This window comes from Chelonia mydas, chromosome 16 (assembly GCF_015237465.2).
Source record: "Chelonia mydas isolate rCheMyd1 chromosome 16, rCheMyd1.pri.v2, whole genome shotgun sequence".
Taxonomy (NCBI): Eukaryota; Metazoa; Chordata; order Testudines; family Cheloniidae; genus Chelonia; species Chelonia mydas.
The window spans coordinates 9,334,756-9,354,535 of NC_057857.1; the positions used below are offsets into that span (position 1 = coordinate 9,334,756).

Sequence of the window (19,780 nt, forward strand, 5' to 3'; positions counted from 1 at the left end):
TTACACCAAGTATCACGGCAATATTCAGGTTACTCCCAGTCCCAGAGAACCAGTCACTTACTCACGTCCATTGCATCATAGATTCTATACTAAAAACAACGCTTGTAGCCAACCCAATAATAAATTAACTACAATTTTTTAACTATGAAAAGGAACAAGAATCATCCACAAGGTTAAAGCAGGAAAACATAACACACACAAACAAGTTACAGCCTTAGGTTTCAAAAAGGAACAGAAGCTTCAATGGTAAGCAAGCTCTAGATGTCCTTTAGGGCTACCCCAGGCTAAACATTAGGGATCTTTTGCTTATGCCTAGTAATCTTTGCCCCCCCCCCACCCCACCCCAGTGTCCAAGTAGCATAAACATACAGTTCATCCTCCTGTCCACCAGCACTAGGGCCATTTACAAACCCAAGCCACCCCGCTGGTCTCCTGTCCCTACATCGCTGAACTGTGGTTGGGGGAGTGAGGAGAACCTTCTTCATGGTGAAATTCACCCCTGTGGAGAGGACCTGCAAAAGGCCTAAGCACCCACAACTGCCCTAGATTGAGGGCTTAGGTGGGACTTAACTGGTACATGGACCTGCACTGCCCCTGTGCATGGGGGCAATTGCACCATTCACCCCTTCTTAGACTGTAAACTTGGGGCGGCGGGGAAGAAATGCTGTTCCCATGTGCTTGCCCAGTGTCTAGTATAAACAGGGCCTTGATCCAGACTGAGGTGTCCAAGCACTACCACGATGTACATAGAATCACAGGACTGGAAGGGACCTCGAGAGGTCATCTAGTCCAGTCCCCTGCACTCATGGCAGGACTAAATATTATCTAGACCATCTTTGACAGGTGTTTGTCTAACCTATTCTTAAAAATCTCCAATGATGGAGATTCTACAACCTCCCTCGGCAATTTATTCCAGTGCTTAACCACCCAGACAGGAAGTTTTTCCTTACATCCAACCTAAACCTCCCTTGCTGCAATTTAAGCTCATTGCTTCTTGTCCTGTCTTCAGAGGTTAAAGAGAACAATTTTTCTCCCTCCTGCTTGTAACAACCTTTTATGTACTTGAAATCTGTCATCCTGCCCCCTCTCTGTCTTCTCCTTTCCAGACTAATCAAACCCAGTTTTTTTCTATCTTCCCTCATAGGTCATGTTTTCTAGATCTTTAATCAGTTTTGTTGCTCTTCTCTGGACTTTCCTGAAATGTGGCATTCAGAACTGGACACAGTACTCCAGCCCTAACTGAGCCCTAATTTATAGTACATAGTATACAGGGATTAGGAGGAAGGATGATCTTGTATTGGTTAGGGTTTTTTATTCCCTTCTCCCCTTCTGCTTTGAGTTGCAAACTCAGCTGATGGCAGGAATTCCCTTGCAAGTCTCAAGTTCAAGTAGCATAGGGGGGTAAACAACAAAATCTTTGGTCCCTTTTAATGTTTCACTCTAGACCGCGTGAGGTTGACGGGCCTTCCTTGTCGGGCTGGACACCACACCTTGTGTTGGAGACCAGCATTTCACACTTAGATAATGTTTCTCTTCTGTCTGGTGTTATATGTGGTTACAGAGGCTTACAATGCAAAAACACTCAAATATACCGTAAAATATGGGCTACAGAGGTTATGAGTGAGATTAATGCAGGCAGGAAATCACAAGTGTTCCATACAGTCTACATACTACCCACACTCTTATCATTCTAATGCCTGCCTTAACAATACTAACACACAGGTAAGCCAGACTGGTTCCAGCTACGCATTTGTCAGTGTTGTGTGGAGACCTGGGGATCTTAGCGTGAGCTGGCTCTTGGTCTGCCAGCATCACAAGTACATTTTGTTATTTTATTTTTAAACCCTTTACTAATGTGGCTATTTTTATCTGAGGCCCTAAAAATCCACCCAAACGTCCTCCCCCGATGAGGTAAACAGGAGATGGGATTAGTGACATTACATTTAATCATCCCCTTTATTCCTACACAGGGGCTGGTTAACAAGGAGGCTTTTCTTCTCTCTGACCCATGTGTCACTCAGGGAGCATGCAGCCAAAGGGTTGTTCCTTTCTCCTCCTCTGAGGAGATCACAATGCTGAACTCTCATTCTTCCAGGGGCTGGCGTTACTTGGCATGGAGGTGTGTAATGCACTGATGCTATACTGCCACAGAGCTCTGAAAGCCTCAGCACTGAACAGCCTGTTTGCAAAGGAGACGAGTCACAAGGACTAACAGTTTGATGCCAGGACAGCAGCTACAGGGACAGCAGCTACAGGGACAGAAGCCTTCAGTCACAGACAGGCTGACATGGGGCAGCAGTTTCATGGAGGGACTGATTTCGAGGGGAGGTGCATGAACTATCAAGCATGTACAAAGTCCTGTAGTGGGACAGTAGCTCCAGCAGCAGGAAGCGTGTGTGGGGGAGGTTTACAAGGACTCACCCACCCATACCAATTGAAAAAGAATCCAAAAGTTTCCAACTCTCGCTATCTTTTTGTTCTGTTTTGTACAGCACCTAGCACAATGGGCCCTGGTCCACAATCGGAGCTCCTAGGTGCGACTGCGATACAACTAACAATATGAAGGCAGGAAACTGCTCCAACTGTGTGGGAGACGTCAGGGTTCCCCAGCACAAGAGGGGCCTTATTTGTGGTTCTTCAGATTGGGATGGGATATCACGTGGGCATTCAAAGCCTGGCATCTCACTCCCTAGACTGCTACAGTGCCCAGGCCTGACCTGGAAGATGGACACAGGATCTGGTGAGTCCATTCACCCAGATTAAAAACAAGCGCCTGAGAAAAGGAGTCGAGAGGTAGATCTACAACAGCAAAAAAAGAGCAATGGCAGCAACCCTCAGAGTCCGGGTCAACTGACTTGGGTTCATGGGGCTCACGCTGCAGGTCTAAAAATAGCAGAGTAGATGTTCGGGCTCGGGCTGGAGGCCGGGCTGCAAGATCCTCCCCCTTCACAGGCAGGAGAGCCCCAAATGTCTGCTCTGTTTTTAGCTCTACACCACGAACCCAAGTCAGTTGACCTGGGCTCTGAGACTAGCTGCCATGGGTTGGTTTTTTTTGGCTGTGTGGACGTACCCTGGATGGCTCAGGATTGTCAGTGGGCTCTGGAGCCTTTCCCCGAGCTTTCTGGACTGAACACTCCGGCTCATGGCCAGAGTGACTGTCAGGTTCTCCTTTTACACAGTAGATTGCAGGGCTGCAATCTGCAGGTCAGGCTTCTGTACCCGACCTGGACAAACTACAGAGCTTCCATCCTGGAGAGAGATACGAGAGATGTGGGACTGAAGACTGTTACCATCTTCTGGCTGTTTGTGGCCTACACGAGATGGGAAAGGAGGCCCCTTGGTTAGCACTGAATTGGCCTGGAGACTGAATGTCCCTCGTCCATTGAAGGGGTTGCCCTGTTTGGGATAAGTGGTAAGGATACCTCACCACTGCCCGTGCCACACCTGTTGTGCAGAGAATCAGAGGGCTCATCACTCTCCAGGGCAGCCAGCCTGACCCCGTCCACCAGCACCAGCGCCATTTACAAACCCAAGCTACCCCACTGGTCTCCTGTCCCTGCATCTCTGAACTGTGGTAGGGTGAGTGAGAAGAACCTTCTTCACGGTGAAATTCACCTCTGTGGAGAGGACCTGCAAACGGCCTAAGCACCCACGTCTCCCCTAGATTGAGGACTTAGGTGGGACCTAACTGGTACATGGACCTGCACTGGCCCCTGTGCACGGGGGCAATTGCACCATTCACCCCTTCTTAGATTGTAAACTTGGGGGGGTGGGGTGGGGTGGGAGGAAATGTTGTTTCCAAGTGCTTGCCCAGTGTCTAGTATAAACAGGGTGCTGATCCTGACTGAGGTGTCCAGGCACTACCACGATATACATCGTATACAGGGATTGGGAAGAAGGATGGTCTTGTCCTGGACTGAAACTCTGGGGCGCCTGGTTCTGCCACAGGCTGCTGTGGGACCTGGGGGACATCACTATGCATGGGATCTTCTAAAGCAGCTCAGGGAGACCACATCTAATGGCACAGGAACCGATGGGGGTACACCTGGACTTGAATATATTGAGGATGGAGATCAGAAGAGGAGATCTAACCATCAGAGAAGTGAGGCTCTGTAACAGCCTCCCATCAGGAGTAGGAGGGGGGCAAAGAGCCTATCTACTTTTAAAATGGAGCATGATACATTTCTGAACAAGATTATATGACAGAATTGCCTGCAGTAACAGGGGACTAGATTGGCAATCCCAGCTGTGATCTCTCAGAACCGCAATTCTCCATCTCTAAAAGGGAGGCAACAGTCCTTCCTTTCCACCCATATTTTGTCTGCCTTGCCTAGTTGGACTGCAAGTCATTTGGGGCAGGGACTGTCCCTCATTATGTACAGCACCTGGCACAATGAGACCCCCATATCAGTTGTGGCCTCTATGAACTACTGTAATAACAACGAACGATAATAATAACCTGGAGCCCTAGTCTGAACCAGATGGGGATTCGGACTGAAGTGGAACCAGAATAAAGAAATGAAAAGTACGTAGCACAGGGTTCTTGCTGCTCTGCTCTTCTTCCCCCTTCGGAGGTTCTTAACTTTACACTCCTTCCTCCAGAGGAGTTTTGAAGTCACAGAAAACATTTTCCAAACCTAATATTAGTTCCAGATGTTCACAGACATTTTGGTTTGTACCTCACTCTGTAAAACACATTTTCTCTCTCTTTTTTTTAAGTGCAGAGCCTGCTTTGTCTATGACATAATCTGCTAGCAGCCCCGCCAGTGTGCGCGCTCACTCGCGCGCGCTCTCCCCCTTCGAACAGCTCATGTTCGAACAAAGAGCATCCCTCATCTGCCAAGTTGTCACGCACATGGAGTTGTGAGTAATTTCCACAAACTTTAAGGAACAGTTCGGGATGCGATTGTTCCTTCTTCTTTTCTGGCTGCTGAGTGGATAGCCGCTCTCTCGCCGTTGCACGGTGTTGAAAGTATGGTTTGCTTCGCACACAAATTCACCTTGAGAAGAGTCCTGGTAACATCCAAGGTTTTGAGGGCTGTATTTTTCTAAGCACCAGTAATAAGCCTTTAAAAGTGTATTTAGCCAGGGAGTTGGATGGGCAGGTATTCCCCGAGAGGCCTTCATTTCTCTCACCCTCGCTCCCCAGCACCTCTGTCCTGCACACCGAGACAAAGAAAAAGCAGGGCTGGCTCCTGACCCTGCTCCTGGATGAAGAAGAGGATAAAATTATTTTTGGCTCAGGAAAAGGGCTTCTTCCACTTGCCAGCAGAACAGGAGGCCAAGGGTTTTGTCGAGATTAGACGCTGGAGCCTTTGGGGGACAGGCAGAGGGCCAGATGCCATACAGGAGCAAATCCTGCCATGCAGCCAGAGGGTGGGTTGGCACAGTGCTAGCAGAGGGCATTGCCAGGAATCACAATATTAGGAGGTTATAACTCTAATTTTTCTTTAAAAAATATGGATTATCTTCCCACTCTTAAGACCTGGAGTTCTCAGGAATAAACTCCAGCAGCATCAAGACCATAGCTGGTTTTTGGATGGTATGGCTGTGCTGCCAGAATGACCCTGCTGTCTCTCTGGGGGAGGGGGAATGGCCAGCTGCCCTACTGAGAGAAGAAGAGTGGAAAACCTCAACTTGCCCCAAAATGGAGGCATAGCTTTTCCAGGGGGCTCCTGTTTTTAGGTTTTTGCTATTGATTTTATGCAAAAGTCACACAGAGACTGGTGACGGGCAGCAGTATGAGAAAGCAAGAGAAAGAGAGAGATACTCACCTGGAGGCACTCAGGGGCTCGTTCTCCGAGTAGCTGGGCACCCACACGTCCAAATGAAGTCAACGGGACCAGAGGAGCTCAGTGCCTTGGAAAAATTAGGCCCCTTGGTGTCTCCAGTTGGACGTCCAAAAATCAAGGCATCTAAAATTAGTAGCTCCACAGGCTTGAGAAAGAAGGAGGGAACATTTGGATACAAACGACTGAGGGAAGAGAGAACTTTGGGGTTTGCTCTTTATTTATTTATTTTTAACGTCTGTTCGTTGTTTCAGTTTTTGTGTGTTCAGAGTGAGGGGCATGCGGCTCTCGGGAGTGATTTTCTTTGCATGTCAAACACATGGCAAAAAGAAAAGAAAATAATAACAATAATCTGTATTTCCTGCTGCAGCTGTCACACGGAGGTCCAGCCACATCAGAGAAGAAACCCCATGTTTCCCTCGTCTGGCCTCACCTGACAAATGTGTGAGCAATCTGGAATCTCCATCCAAAACACAGTGCTTCCTTTACCGTGTTGCTTTCCTTTTGCACACTGAGGGTGCCCCTCCAACGCAAAGAACAAACCTGCCATGCTTGGAAACTGGAACCGTAACCCAGGCATTGCAACGGCATTGGATAGCTTTGGAAATCGAAGTCAGTGACAGGGAGGGAGGGAAACTTACTTTGAGACCGGCACTGAGGTGTAAACAAATGAGGGGCATCAGTTCTGACTGCCCATAGCGGAGGCCCCTGCAAATGATCAGTGGCCTCAGAAGGATGCGCTGATCTTTCCCCTGACAATGAAAATCTAGCCTCTGTAGCACAGATGCTTAGTAATGGGGGCCATATAAATACCTGAGAGAGAAATCTGACAGGAAGAACAGATGGGACCAAAAATCCCTGCTGGTATAATTTGGTGCAGCTTCCTTGGTTGCTCCAGTTTACACCAGAAGAGAATTTAGCCTATAGGTACTCAGAAAGTTACAGAGTGAATAAACCCACAAAAATCCACCCACCACTAATAGCCAAATTCTTCTCTCGCCTGCATTTCCCTGGCTTGCCCCTGCCGAGCTGAGAGAAGGAATTGGTTATGAATGATCACAGTGAGACAGCGCCTCTGACGGAATCATCACACACTCAGAGTCCCAGGTTCCCAGGACTCATCCTCCATCAGTCATGATCAGGAGTCTTCTGCTCATTGCCAGCCAGAGGCACTTTAATGTCCCCCTGCCCCACCCTGGTGCGGGTGCCAGCATCCTGCCCTGCACCGAAAAGGCGCATGGCCAGCTCCTGCTTAGTCTGCAACAACAGCAACGGAAAGGCTTTCTGAAGAGGAGCCTCTACTAGTCACCAGCCTGTGGCTTGGCGCACACACACCTCCGTACTACCCATTTGGATACAAAGGTGTGTCAAAGTGACTGCGACTGGAGCGAGGTGTTACATGGTCACAAGAGTATCCGGAGGGCGCTGACCTGCACCAAAGAGAGAGCAGTAGTGAGGGAACGGTCTCAGAACCAGCAGGCCTCTGGTGGGCTACGCTCACCAGCGCAGATGCTGTGGGCACATCTGGGCAGGCCTCATGGAGAGGCTCAATCTGTCTGGTAGCGCTTCAGAGAGACGCCCACCAGCCGGGCCCGTTCCTCAGGCTTCTGCAGAGCATGGTTTAGTAATGCATACAGTGGTGGAGCCTAGTCCCTGCTAGCACTGACATGTGTAGCCTCTAGGAGGCGCTCAGACAGCACGGCAATGAGCATGGGATGGGGAGACAGATAGCACCAGGAAAAACAAATGTAAACAACCCCGCCCACATGTAAACCCCCTAGCCTGTGAGATTTGCAACACAATGTTCCAAAGAAGGAACCTGTAATATATATATAGAGAGAGAGAAAAACCCACATGCACCATGACTTTGAACTTTCATAGTTAAATGAACCCCAAATCCTCCATTAATTGCAAGATAAGGAACTGAGTTTTGCCTGGTTTTCTCACTGAGCAGAGCTTGAGCAGCAGCTTTCAACACCTTTGGTGCTATATTTTAGAATACATCATTTTTAATTACTCATCCAGACCCATCAACAAGTTTCACATCCTTCCACCTTGACCTGCAGGCCCCTGAATCATGCTCTGAGTCTCAGCCAAAACATTGACGAGCCTCAGGGGACTCGGTCCACGTTCTGTGTTTATAGCTAAACTCCAAAACCAGGTGAGTTTCAGGTGCTGTTAGTGAAGCTTTGCACAGCTCTAGCTGAGGTCTCAGTTTTGTAGGTTGCCCAGTTGCTACAAAACTTTTGAAATGCAAACAACTTCTTTGTAGTTACCAAACACTTTTCTCCAATTTTTCCAAGTAACAGAATCTACAGAGGCCTTCAGCAGCCGCTCCCGGTGCAGGAGCTTTGACACTACACTCCAGCTGGTGTCTGTGTTCCGTACCCTTCTGCACAAAGCCAACAAAATCCCGAGGACAGAGCTCGGACCCATCTGTGGCCAGCAATCTCGGGCACAGAATCAGTTAACATTGCTGTGGCACTTCCGGAGCTGCTGCCCTTTGTCCTCACCTACCTATGTAGAGGTCAGTGTCCGTGTACTCATCAACCTTCTTGTGCTGAAGGATGTAATCGGAGACCTTTGTCCCGATCGCAGGCTGGACGTCCAGCCACTCCAGAGAGACCACAGTGCTGGAGGGCTCTACGCTGGGGGATAAGCGCAACCTGGGCAGGGCACAAACAAAGCAGAACTCCTGGAGATCAGCTTGCACTCTGAGGAAAGGCAGCCTGTTAAAGCAGCTTCTGAACATATGCCTATGGGCTCTCTCGCACATTCAGACACAAACACATGAACACAAGAAACACGGAGACAATAGGAAGGGGAGGGAGAAAAAAAACAAAAAAGGAAACTTTCAGCCAGGTGGAGTCAGATCCTGCTGTATGCTGTTCCCTCCTCCACCTGCTCCCTGAAGAACCTTGGCCTCGTGACCTCCTTCTGCATCAGCGTCTCTGGGCTATGCACCTACCGCCGACTGAGTGGCCAAACCCATCCCACCTGAAGGGCTCTCTGCCTTCTCATTAAAACCCTCAAAACTACGTCCCTGCAATCTCAGATCAGCTCAGTGACCCTATGGAGAACGGATATCAAGCAGCACGAGAGAGTGAAAGAGGAGAGCAAGAAGGTCAAACTTTCCCTCCGTGTGTCTCCATGCTACCCAGCTTATACCCAGATGGGGTATAAGTGAAGAGAGAATCTAGCCCAGGTTGTGCCTGAATGGGAGTGAAGGACTGCAAGAGTGTGCACGTCCAAGAGTGTGTACGGGTGTGTGTGTGCAAGAGGGCTTGTGAGCGAGCCTGAGCATGTGCGTAAGCAAAAGAAAGAACGGGATGGATATGTACAAAGGGTGAGTCAGAGAGCGTGTGTGTGTGTGAGAGAGAATGGGAGTGTATGTGCGAGGAGGGAGAGGGCTCTGATTCTTCATGGTATGTGCCTTGTATCATAGAATTGTAGGACTGGAAGGGTTCTTGAGAAGTCATCTACTTGCACACATGGCAGGACACCATCACCATCGCTGACACCAGTGCAAAGAAGAGCATAAAGTGCCACCAGGTCAGAATCATGCCGACTTTGCGCCCCCTTAGGACTGTAGTCAATGACAACACAAGGTGCAGGGCTATTAACAACTAGGCTCTGAGAGTACCAGTGTATTTGCTAAGCTCAGGATGGGAAATCAATGCCGTCTGAGGGTACTGGCTTACTAAAACGATGTTCTCTTCCTAGTGGAGAGCTGGAGCCAGTCTCTCTTCCTGCTGTCTCAGCTAATTCCCCATCAGTTTGCTCCTGATTTGTTCTCACTCTGACAAGCCACAATGAATTGCATTGTAATTCCATTTCTTTCACCGTTTTAAATCCCATTCTACAAGCTGTACTAATAAGGTGATGAAAAACAACAAAGAAACCTCCCAGGGCCGCAGGCAGCATCAGGATATCTGAAAGGCCTCAGTCACACAGCAAGATGCACTGGGCCGGGGACCTGAGTTTGAATGCAGGAGCCAGGAGGCACCTGTAGGCAAAACTGTAACCCCACTCAGAGAACCAGAAGGGGACTGAGTATGTGCTGACCACACCACAACATGGAAGTCATTCACCAAGAGATACATACACAGGCTGAGGGAGAGGACTGCAGTTTGGGAGTCCATTCTCGTCGAAGGCATTCAGGTCACATCGGCACCAATCCTCGATAACGTCTCCTTTCCCTGAGCACCAGTACGAGCTCATCAGGGCTCCCCTGAAGGCCTGGAAAGTTTTATTAAAAAGAAACAAACATGTAAACGTTGAAAGCTCAGGGAAATCAGCTAACACCTAGTCCTTACCCTGCCCCAATTATCAATGTCAATGTCATTAGATCTGGAAAGGATGAAGTAGGGGCTTGTGCATGCAATGGGACTCAGGAGACCTGGGTTTAATTCCCAGCTCTGCCACTGACTTCCCATGTGTCCTTGGGAAAGTCATTTAATCTCTCTGTGCTTCAGTTCCCACGTCTGTGGGATAATGGGGGATAATGATTTGGTCTTGATTGTTTAGACTGTACACTTCTTCCAGCAGGGCCTGTATCTCTTTATGTACCTGTACAGCACCGACCACAAAGGGAGTCTTTTGAGATGTAAAAGGGCTCATGTGGTCCCCTGGGACTTTATTGCAGAAGGACAGGGATAAACCCAATTCCAACAAATCTGGGCTCCCTTAACTTGACCTGAAGTTTCAGTAGGATGTACTACTGTTCTTTACTTCCAACTTTTAATATTTCTTATGCTGCACCCCAGAACTGACTGCATTTCAAAGGTGAGTAGAATGACTCTTGAATAAAAAGCACCCAGAGGCCATCATGCATGCTGTACTCACAAACTCCTGACTCATATGAGCAGTGCAACTGAAGTGAGTGGTGCTACTTGCTTGAGTAAGGATTACTCACAAGAGTAAGAATTGCAGGACTAGGTACCCTAGTCGGTACAACCAGAAGAGTTTGTAAAAGCACTTTAGGGAGTGCATCTAATGGAAAGTATTAATACCTATGCATTGCCATTAACATGACAAGAACTTCTCACTGCGGTTGCCACCGCCTCAGAGGACTGATACTACAATATAAGCCTCAGGAGCAATGATGATCCTCATGGATCAGACAGCACGATTGGCCCTAGATTAGTAAAGGTGAAATCATTTTTAAAAAAATCTAACTTCCTTAGAATCTATTCCTGATGATTGTTCACTTTTTGCTGTTCACTCGGCTTAGGACAGAGAGACAGAGCAGGTCAGTTTCACTGCCTGGTTCTCACGCGTTAACCCCAGGCTGCTGGAGCTGAGTTGCTAATACCGCAGGGGAATGCTTAAAACAAAACCAGTACCCCGATCTAGTGGTTCAGCTCTGTAACTGGGTCTCAGGAAACCCGGGTTATAGAGACAGGAGTCCCTCCCACCGGCTGCGTAACCTTAAGTTGCTTCACCTCTGTTGCTCCTCTCCTCCTTTGTCGGTCTCCTTTACTTAGACCGTTAGCTCTTTGGGGCAGGGGCTGTCTCCTGTGAACGTACAGCACCTGGCACCCAGGCGCTCCAGCCTCCGTTTAGGTTTCTAAGAGATATGGCAATAATGAAACTCTGACTTCACTGTAATTGTTTTTTAAAATCTACTTCTATTAGCTTTTGCAACTCCTTTCCCAAGGTATTAGAAGACCTACATTTTGGACCCCAAACTTCTGAGCAGTGTCCCCTATATACCTAACAGCTCTCTTGGCTTTCCCGCCCCAGCCAGCTCTGATCTGACAAATCCCCAGTACTTAAAGCAGCACTACTTCACCCCCTTCAAATCTCCAAAAGTGCCTGACCGCAGCTGCCAGGCCCACGTGAGAAGACTAACTTTAAGGGCTACACCTTAAAGACTGAAATCACCCCTTGGAGAGGACAGGAATGGCTTCAGCAGATTTGGTATTTAACACAACACTGTAGTAAAAACACCTTCCTCGAACCATTGAGAAAAAGGGTATAAATAGAGACATACGTCTCACTCTATTGTTTCAGAGTAGCAGCCGTGTTAGTCTGTATTCGCAAAAAGAAAATGAGGACTTGTGGCACCTTAGAGACTAACCAATTTATTTGAGCATAAACTTTCGTGAGCTACAGCTCACTTCATCGAATGCATCTGATGAAGTGAGCTGTAGCTCACGAAAGCTTACGCTCAAATAAATTGCTTAGTCTCTAAGGCGCCACAAGTCCTTCTTTTCTTTTTACTCTCTATTGTTTGGGATTTTGACAATTTCCCCAAACACGCAACCACCTTTATAACAAGGCGCCTTGAGTCACCCAAGTCCGCAATATTTCTGCTTCCAGGCATTTATTAAATATTTCCTACTCAAAAAATAAAAATAAAAAATAAAAATAAAAGGGGGGAGGGAGGGAAGGGGATGAGAAAGAGAGCAAAAGAGAGAGAAAATACATCATTATTCTTTAGATCCTAAGTAAAAGCCTAAAAGCGGAAAGGGTATTTTTAGACAATTAGAGAATGTCTAGAACAGACAGACAGACAGATCAGATGCATGAGAATGAACTGTCCCATGTTGCAACCATATAATAATCTCTCAACCTCTGCATTACCCAGAGGGTCTGCTATAACTAATGTGACCAGGAATTAATGGAAAGGAAAAATACATAAGCAAAAATACATCAGGCCCACTCCATAACTGGGGGATGTGGGGGGCTGTACTGCTGACCTAGGTACGATGCCATAGGTGGCTGCCCAGGATGATTCTTTCTAAATGGGGGCCACAGCTTGGATGGGATTTCCTGATGGTTTTGAAAGAAGAGGAGAAACTGACACATGGATTTTAGAAAAGCATGAGGGAGCCTAAGAGAGAGAGAAGGTTGGATTTCCAAGAGGATTCGAAGGGCATGGAGCTGAGAGTACTCTCCAGCCAGGCCAGGAATGGGGAAGGAAAGACGTTAGATCATCCTTGGCCTTTGAACTGCTCCTCCTGCTCCATGTTATGTGTCCTGCAATAGACTCACTGTTTACAGCTCCCTGCTGGCCCACATGGATGCGGGCTCCCCCCACATCTCCAGCCAACAGGGGAGACTCGGGGAGCTTGCTGGAGTGAGCGGGGCCATGTGCAGCGTGTCGGAGCAGAGCACCAGGTGGAGCCGAAGAGAGAGAAAACACCTGAGCCACTCAATAGGAAATAGCTTCCAGCTCTCTGAGCTCAATGTCCGCTAGCGCCTATGGGGTGGGAGCCTGCAGAGACAGCTGTGTCAGGCTGCCCAGGAAAGTCACCTGGGCCCAAAGCAAGGTCTGCTAAGCAACGGATTTCCTCTCAGTGACTACACTGCCCTCCTGCCACCCCCGCACCCTACACTGCCCTCCTGCCACCCCCGTACCGCTAGGGTTGCCAGGCGTCCAGTTTTCGACCGGAATACCCAGTCAAAAAGGGTCATGGCGGCTCCTGTTGGCACTGTTGACCGCGCCGTTGAAAGTCTGGTTGGCAGAGAAGTGGGGCTAAGACAGGCTCCCTGCCTGGCTCCGCGCAGCTCCCGGAAGCAGCTGGCACGTCTCTGCAGCCCCTAAGTGGCCGGCAATCAGAGAAGCGCCGCACGATGCCCCCGCCCCTTAGCTCAGCGCCTGCAGCTCCCTTTGGCTGGGAACCGTGAGCAATGGAAGCTGTGACGGGGGTGCCTGCGGGCGTGGGGCAGTGCGCAGAGCCCCCTGGCCCCTCCGCCAGGAGCCATGTGGAGCTGGAGCTGGCAGACAGGGAGCCTGGCTTAGCCCTGCTGTGCCGCTGACCCGCAGCCACTTGAGGTAAGCGCCACCTGACTAGAGCATGCACCCCGCACCCCCTCCCACACCCCAACCACCTGTCCCAACCCTGAGCCCCCCCCTGCACCCCACACCACTCAGCCCTGGCCCCACCCCAAGAGCCCACCCCCCAGCCAGAGCCCACACCCCCTCCCACACCCCTTGTCCCAGCCCAGTGAAAGTTAGTGAAGTTGGGGGAGAGTGAGTGATGGAGGGAGGAGGGATGGGGTGAGTGGGGTCAGGGCCTCAGGGAAGGGGCGGGGCAGGGGTGTTTGGTTTTGTGCGATTAGGAAGTTGGCAACCCTATGCACTACACACTGCCTTTCTGCCACCTGCGCACCCTCCCCACTGCCCCCTACCATTCCCACACTGCCCTCCTGCGACCCCCGAACCCCACACTGCCCCCAACCACCCCCTCACTGCACACTGCCCTCCTGCCATCCCCGCACCCCACACTGCCTCCGGCCACCCCTGCACCGCACCCTACCATCCCTGCACTGCACACTACCCCCGGCCACCCCTGCACGGCACCCTACCACCCCCGCACTGCACACTGCCGCCTGCCACCCCCTCACCGCACACCACCCTCCTGCGACCCCCGAACCTCACACTGCTCCCTACCACCCCCTCACTGCACACCACCCTCCTGCCACCCCCGCACAGCACCCTACCATCCCCGCACCACACACTACCACCCCCCATCACACACCACCCTCCTGCGACCCCCGCACCCCACACTGCCACCTGCCACCCCCACTGAGCTGCCACCACATTACCTGTACTGTTCTCATACCGTTACTCTTCACATCTATGGCCCTTGCTGTCTCTGCCAACCCATCCGAACACGTGCCCAGGCTGCTGTCACACCATCATCCGAAAGCCTCACAACCTCAACCCCAAATGCTGCCGCCCCCTTGCACTCTCCCCCTACACACTACCCGTGTGGCGCACGCCTGCCATGCCAGACACCCTGGCACCATCACAACATGCCCGTACATCCTCCGTCTGCGTGATGTCGCCGTGCACTCACACTGCCCCGAGGATGGTGCAGCAGTGGGTGCATGGTCACTGGTATCACGAACACGCATGAGCTAGGCTTCCACAGAGTCAGAGGTCGGTGCTTTTGCAGCTCTTTCCCCCTTGCCTGGGCTCGCTCCTTGCTGGATACCCTGGCCACCTAGTGATGTAATCTCACCCACCATGGCCGTGCCCTTTAGCCCCATCCAAGAGTTAATTTCTTTTTTGTTGTTTACAGGAACTACATGCTCCCCCGCCTCCCCCGCAACCCGACACACTTTAATTCGATCCTGCAGGTACAGAGCCCTGATCTGCCTTGTGTCAACCTTTACACAAACGAGGTTAGCCCATCGATGCGTCCTTCAATTCCACTCATTAGGCTGAGCGCACCTACGCGCAGTAACAGAGTTACACGAGAAACAATGGGCCCCCGGCCCTGACAGCAGCCTCTATTCAATTTCGCTGACATTTGTTTATGGAGGAGCAGCCGGCTGACGTCAAACCGAGCCAGGAGAGGCTGGGCGTCGGGCTCAGCAGACAGCCAGTGGGCAGGCTTCGGCAGAGCTGCGCGTTGCTTGTTTTTAATCAGGGTTTCTAGTAAGTGTGTGCGCTGGGGAGCGTGTGCGCAGGGAGCTGGGGTGGGGGGGGATCAGAGGAAGGGAAGAAGTCAGGTGCTTTGGCAAAACAGGTCACGACAAAGGTCAAAGCAGTTCCTGAAGCAGGATTCCAGGAGGATCCTGCAGCCTCCAGGAAGCTGCATTACCCTTCCAGGACACCGCTGTACAATTCGGGGGCTCCAAATTCCCTTTGGGGCCACCGCCTTGCCCCTCGGGGCTCCATGTCTACCTTAGCATACCCACTGTAACCTTCAGGGGTTCCCTGATGCCTTCAAGGGACATTGCCACAACATTCAGGGCTCTGCACTGTGCTTGGGCGCCCCTGCTGCAAAGTGGGGTGCCCAGCTGATTCTGCTGTAGCCTGTAGGAGTCCAGTATCTCCTCCTGTGGGACCCCCCAGTAACCTTCAGGAATTCTCTGCTGCCCAGTAGGGACGTAGTACTTGATGAGTGGGACCCGCCTGGCTCATTGGGTACGAATGTGTCTTTTGGGGGTGCTATCTGGTTCTTGGAGGGGCTCAGTCTCAGAGAGCGGTAATGCTCAAGGGCTATCTGCTACCCTGCAAGCTGGGCTGTCACCGTAACCCGGCTGCCTGCTTGCTTTCTCCCTCTCCTGAGCATTGTAAAGACGGAAGGGATGCTGCACAGAGCCCGCTTACATAGACAAAGGTGAAACTGCAATCACTGTAATCCAAACAGTGACCCTCAGGGGGGAAAAAGACTGCTTGCAGATGGCAATGGTGGGACACATATGAAGGGGGAGAGATCTGCCATATATCCATCTTTGATTATCGAGTGTATCTTCAAACACAGCTGTGCTCGGGCCCAAAACACCTTTAATCCAGCCCCGACCCTGGGCGACTGAAGACTCTCTGCTCCCTGTCTTGGCATTAGGGCGTCTGTGACTGGGGGCTAATCCCCCGGGAGGCTACCCTTTCTTGTCCTTGACACAGCTACCTCATTGCTTTGGTGTCTGTGACTGAAAGGTACTTCTCCCCGCCCCCATACCCAAAGTTAACCCTTCTCTCTCTTCGACACCACCGTCTTAGGACATTGGCAAGGGAGGCCCACAGCACCATAAAGTTAACCCTGGATGTGCTGATTTAGGGCCCGATCCTGGCTAAGTACTGAGCCATGGCAAGTCAATGGGACGTGAGGGTGCTCAGCACCGCACAAGGTTGGGCCCTCCATGTTGGAGGCGCTTGGGATGGCAGAGTAACTCCCTTCCCACAATGCACTGAACAGGCTGCTCGTCCTGTGGGAGCTAACCACTCCTCAGCACCCTGACCCTGCTCTGAGTCCTCAGGCAAATTTCTCCTTTATTTTAAAGTATTCAAATTGTATGGCTTCCCTGTGAGTCAGGGCACTTGGTTTACATCCTTCAGTGCCAGAGGGAGATTTATGAGAGTAGAAACTGGCTCAGAAGTTTTATTTTCTAGATGAGGAGTCATGCCATTAGATATATAGCGTTATGAATCACCGCAACCGCATCAAATTTGCTCTTAAAGGTCTAATAAGACTGACACCCCACACCCACACATACTCATATAATGGATTGATGGCTCCCCCCCCCCCCCCCAAGACGGCTACTTTGTTTGTTTTGACGTGAACAAGACATAAAGGGCTGTAAAACCCCATCTTGCCATACGTTGAGTCTATTCTTAACAAATATTAGGAAAATGAATGACCCACGTACCCCATCTATCATTGACGTGAGTGCAGATGGGTCTTTCTTCCCTTCTTGTTTGTGCCACGGGGAACACAGGGCTTGCTTAGTTTTCATGGCTCAGAGGCTCAGCAATTGAATACGGAAACATTTTAACAGTCTGCCGACAGTTCAAATCCGGGTGAGAAAGGGAAGGATGGAAAGTCATTCCTGTATGACAGCTTTTTGGTGGTAGCTGAGAAATGTCCTGCGGGCCCCAGTCCAGCTCCCAGGACCTTGAACACAAAGAAAGTTCCACCACCAGGGCTGACTGAGGAACAGCTGCAGGATAGTGGGGAGGGAGAATCTACTTCAAGTGCCCGATCTTTCAGGCCAGCCTTCTCATAAGGACTCAACACCCACCGGGGGGCTCAGGATTTCCAAAGAGCTCAGAGGGTTGGGTGCATGTTGGGTGCTCAGCATGTCGGAAAATGTGGCCTCAACTGGAGCTGCTAAGGATTGGAAATCTGGCCTTACTTATTCTTTGGATCAAAGAACTTTTGTGGTTAGTACATGCCTCATTTTCAGGAAGAATTACAGAGGGGAATATATGGATCAGGGGGAAAAAATGCAGGCAGGTTGAATGCAGAAGTGAATTTCTGTGAGGGAATCTGGCTATAGACTGTTTGGATGGATTATTCCAATAGAAATTGGCTATTCTGGTACATTGTGTGTCTTGCATTGGTTTCCCGGATAAGCCTCTCAAACCTTAATCTCTGTTTTCCCCCAGTGACTAACTTCTTGGTTAGACCAACCTCAGCAATAAATGAGAGTTCCATCTTTTTCTTGTTACTCCATGGCCTCCTTCAAACAGTACAGGGGACAGCGCCTTTGCCAGGAGGAATGGGTAAAGGGCTCGAAATCAGCACATCTCTCAAAACCAAGAGGAGCTTCTAACCGAATGATGTATGCAATCATGGAGTCTTTTCTGCATCTGACAGCAGGGTGCTAGATGCCTGGGTTCCATTGTCAGTTCTGCTGCTCGTGCATTGGGATACCTTGGCCAACCTGCTTCACCTCCCCATGCCTCAGTTTTCCCACCTGTAAAATTGGGATAATAATCCTTCTTTATCACATCGGAGTGCCTGTGACGCTAAAAGGAAGTCATGGGGTTCCTCTCTTTATGCCCATTTATCCATTTTGCCTATATATAAATTGAGTGCATGCTCTCATGATGGTGAACCTGAACAAGATGCTGAGAAAACTTATCCTCTTGCAGCTCATTGCAAAGGACATTGAGAAAGGAGCACCCATCTACTAGGCCACTGTGGATCATCCCAAAAGAGTTAGATACAGATCTGATCTTTCTTATGCCTCCATCATCCTTTATGGGATAGCAGACTTTCCACTGTGACCCTCCATTCAATGGGCTGTTACTCAAAGCTGCTTTCCCTCTTGTGCATCATACATGCCTTGTTTGTACTGTGTAGTCTGACTGCCTCTAGGCCCCATCTGTTACTCTCTGGTCTCCGAGGTGCACCTGTGACCTGGCTATGTGGTCTCCATGCATTTCCACGGCATCAATAACAGGTATCTCTAGGCAACGCTACATGAGTTCCAAAGTAACATCACATCCCTCTGGAAAGAAGAACCAAGGCCATGGCCCCATTCTTCCATTGTGAAGCTGCTAACTTAGCCAAGACATGGGATCGCTTGATCTCTGGTGCCAGTTAGTCCCACAGCCAAGACTAACATCCTGCTTTTCTGTACCACTAACTTGACACTGGGGTTCATTAACCACACGATCCTCCTTGTCAAACACAGCTACGGCTGTGGGGAGTGGAGCAAGGAGTGCCCTTCAGATACAGCAGCCAGTTCGTACCTTTATCATGATCACAGGGCAAATCCTGTGCAGATAAATGCTACAAGTTTTTACAGCACCTAACACAATGGGATGCTGATCCATGACAAGGGCTCCTATGCACTACAGTAATACAAATAATGCCCTGAGCATTATTCATTGGCATTCATTCATTGGCGAGTGAAGGTTCTGCAAGGATTAGGGCCATATAAGCACCTAGATAGACAGAACTGTAATCTCAGGTCAGACCTCGGTTTCAGTGCATTTCAAACCCAGCAGCATGGCTCAATGGGCTTCAGCAGGAGATAAATGCTACTCCATATAAGTTACAACAGAGGAGATAAAAATAAAGGACTTCCCAGACCAGGGACTCTTTCCAGGATTATGGAGTTTGCGTCTGCAAGTCTGTTCCAGATTCAGAGCAAAGGAAGGTGAAATTTCCCTACTGTTGTTGGCAGGCGACCACATCTTTTAGTGCTCACACCCTCCTCTTCTCCGGCTGCTTCTCCCTGGGGAGCAGTATCTCCTGCAGTTCATCCTGTGAAGGGACTTCAACACTTTGCCAGAAAGCTCAGGGTGCTGGAAAGGATCCAGGATGGGCAATGCACTGGCTTCTATTATTGATGGGAACCAAGGGAGCAGCAGAGGAAACTGGAAAACCTGGCAGCATCAGACAACATTCATACTGTAGCGACAGTCCCGTCCAGGCGAGTCGGCTTTGCTTTCACACCTAGAATACAAAGCTCCCTATTATAGCACAATAGGGCAGATCAGAGCGGGCCTATTCACTAATGCAAGTCGGATGTGGACGAGATCCATATCAGGAAGAGGCCCGAGTGGCTAAACTTTGCACAGCGTATTAATGCAAGAATGATGAGTGCCAATTAATAGATATAAACGGCCTTCCCTCCCCCCCCCCCACACTCAATAACAACGTTGTCCCCAGTTGCTCTGGCTCCCTTGCGACTTTGTCCATGGAAAAATAAATTACTGGCACCGACCTTCCATGTCTTCAGACTCTGCTTTGGGGGAATTATCTGCGTGCATAGAATGTTTTCTTTTCTTTCAGAAG

At 49.9% G+C, this 19,780-nt stretch overlaps 1 protein-coding gene across 2 annotated transcripts in view; it reads right to left on the bottom strand.

Moving 5' to 3' along the window:
- ASTN2 (astrotactin 2) overlaps nt 1-19,780 on the bottom strand; it is a 592,122-nt gene that overhangs the window by 139,918 nt on the left and 432,424 nt on the right. For both annotated transcript variants that reach the window (XM_043530271.1, XM_037879485.2), the window contains 2 exons: nt 9,895-10,028; nt 8,307-8,455 (listed from right to left, as the gene is read on the bottom strand). In XM_043530271.1, coding sequence (XP_043386206.1) covers nt 8,307-8,455; nt 9,895-10,028 — 283 coding nt within the window. The remainder of the gene's footprint in view (nt 1-8,306; nt 8,456-9,894; nt 10,029-19,780) is intronic.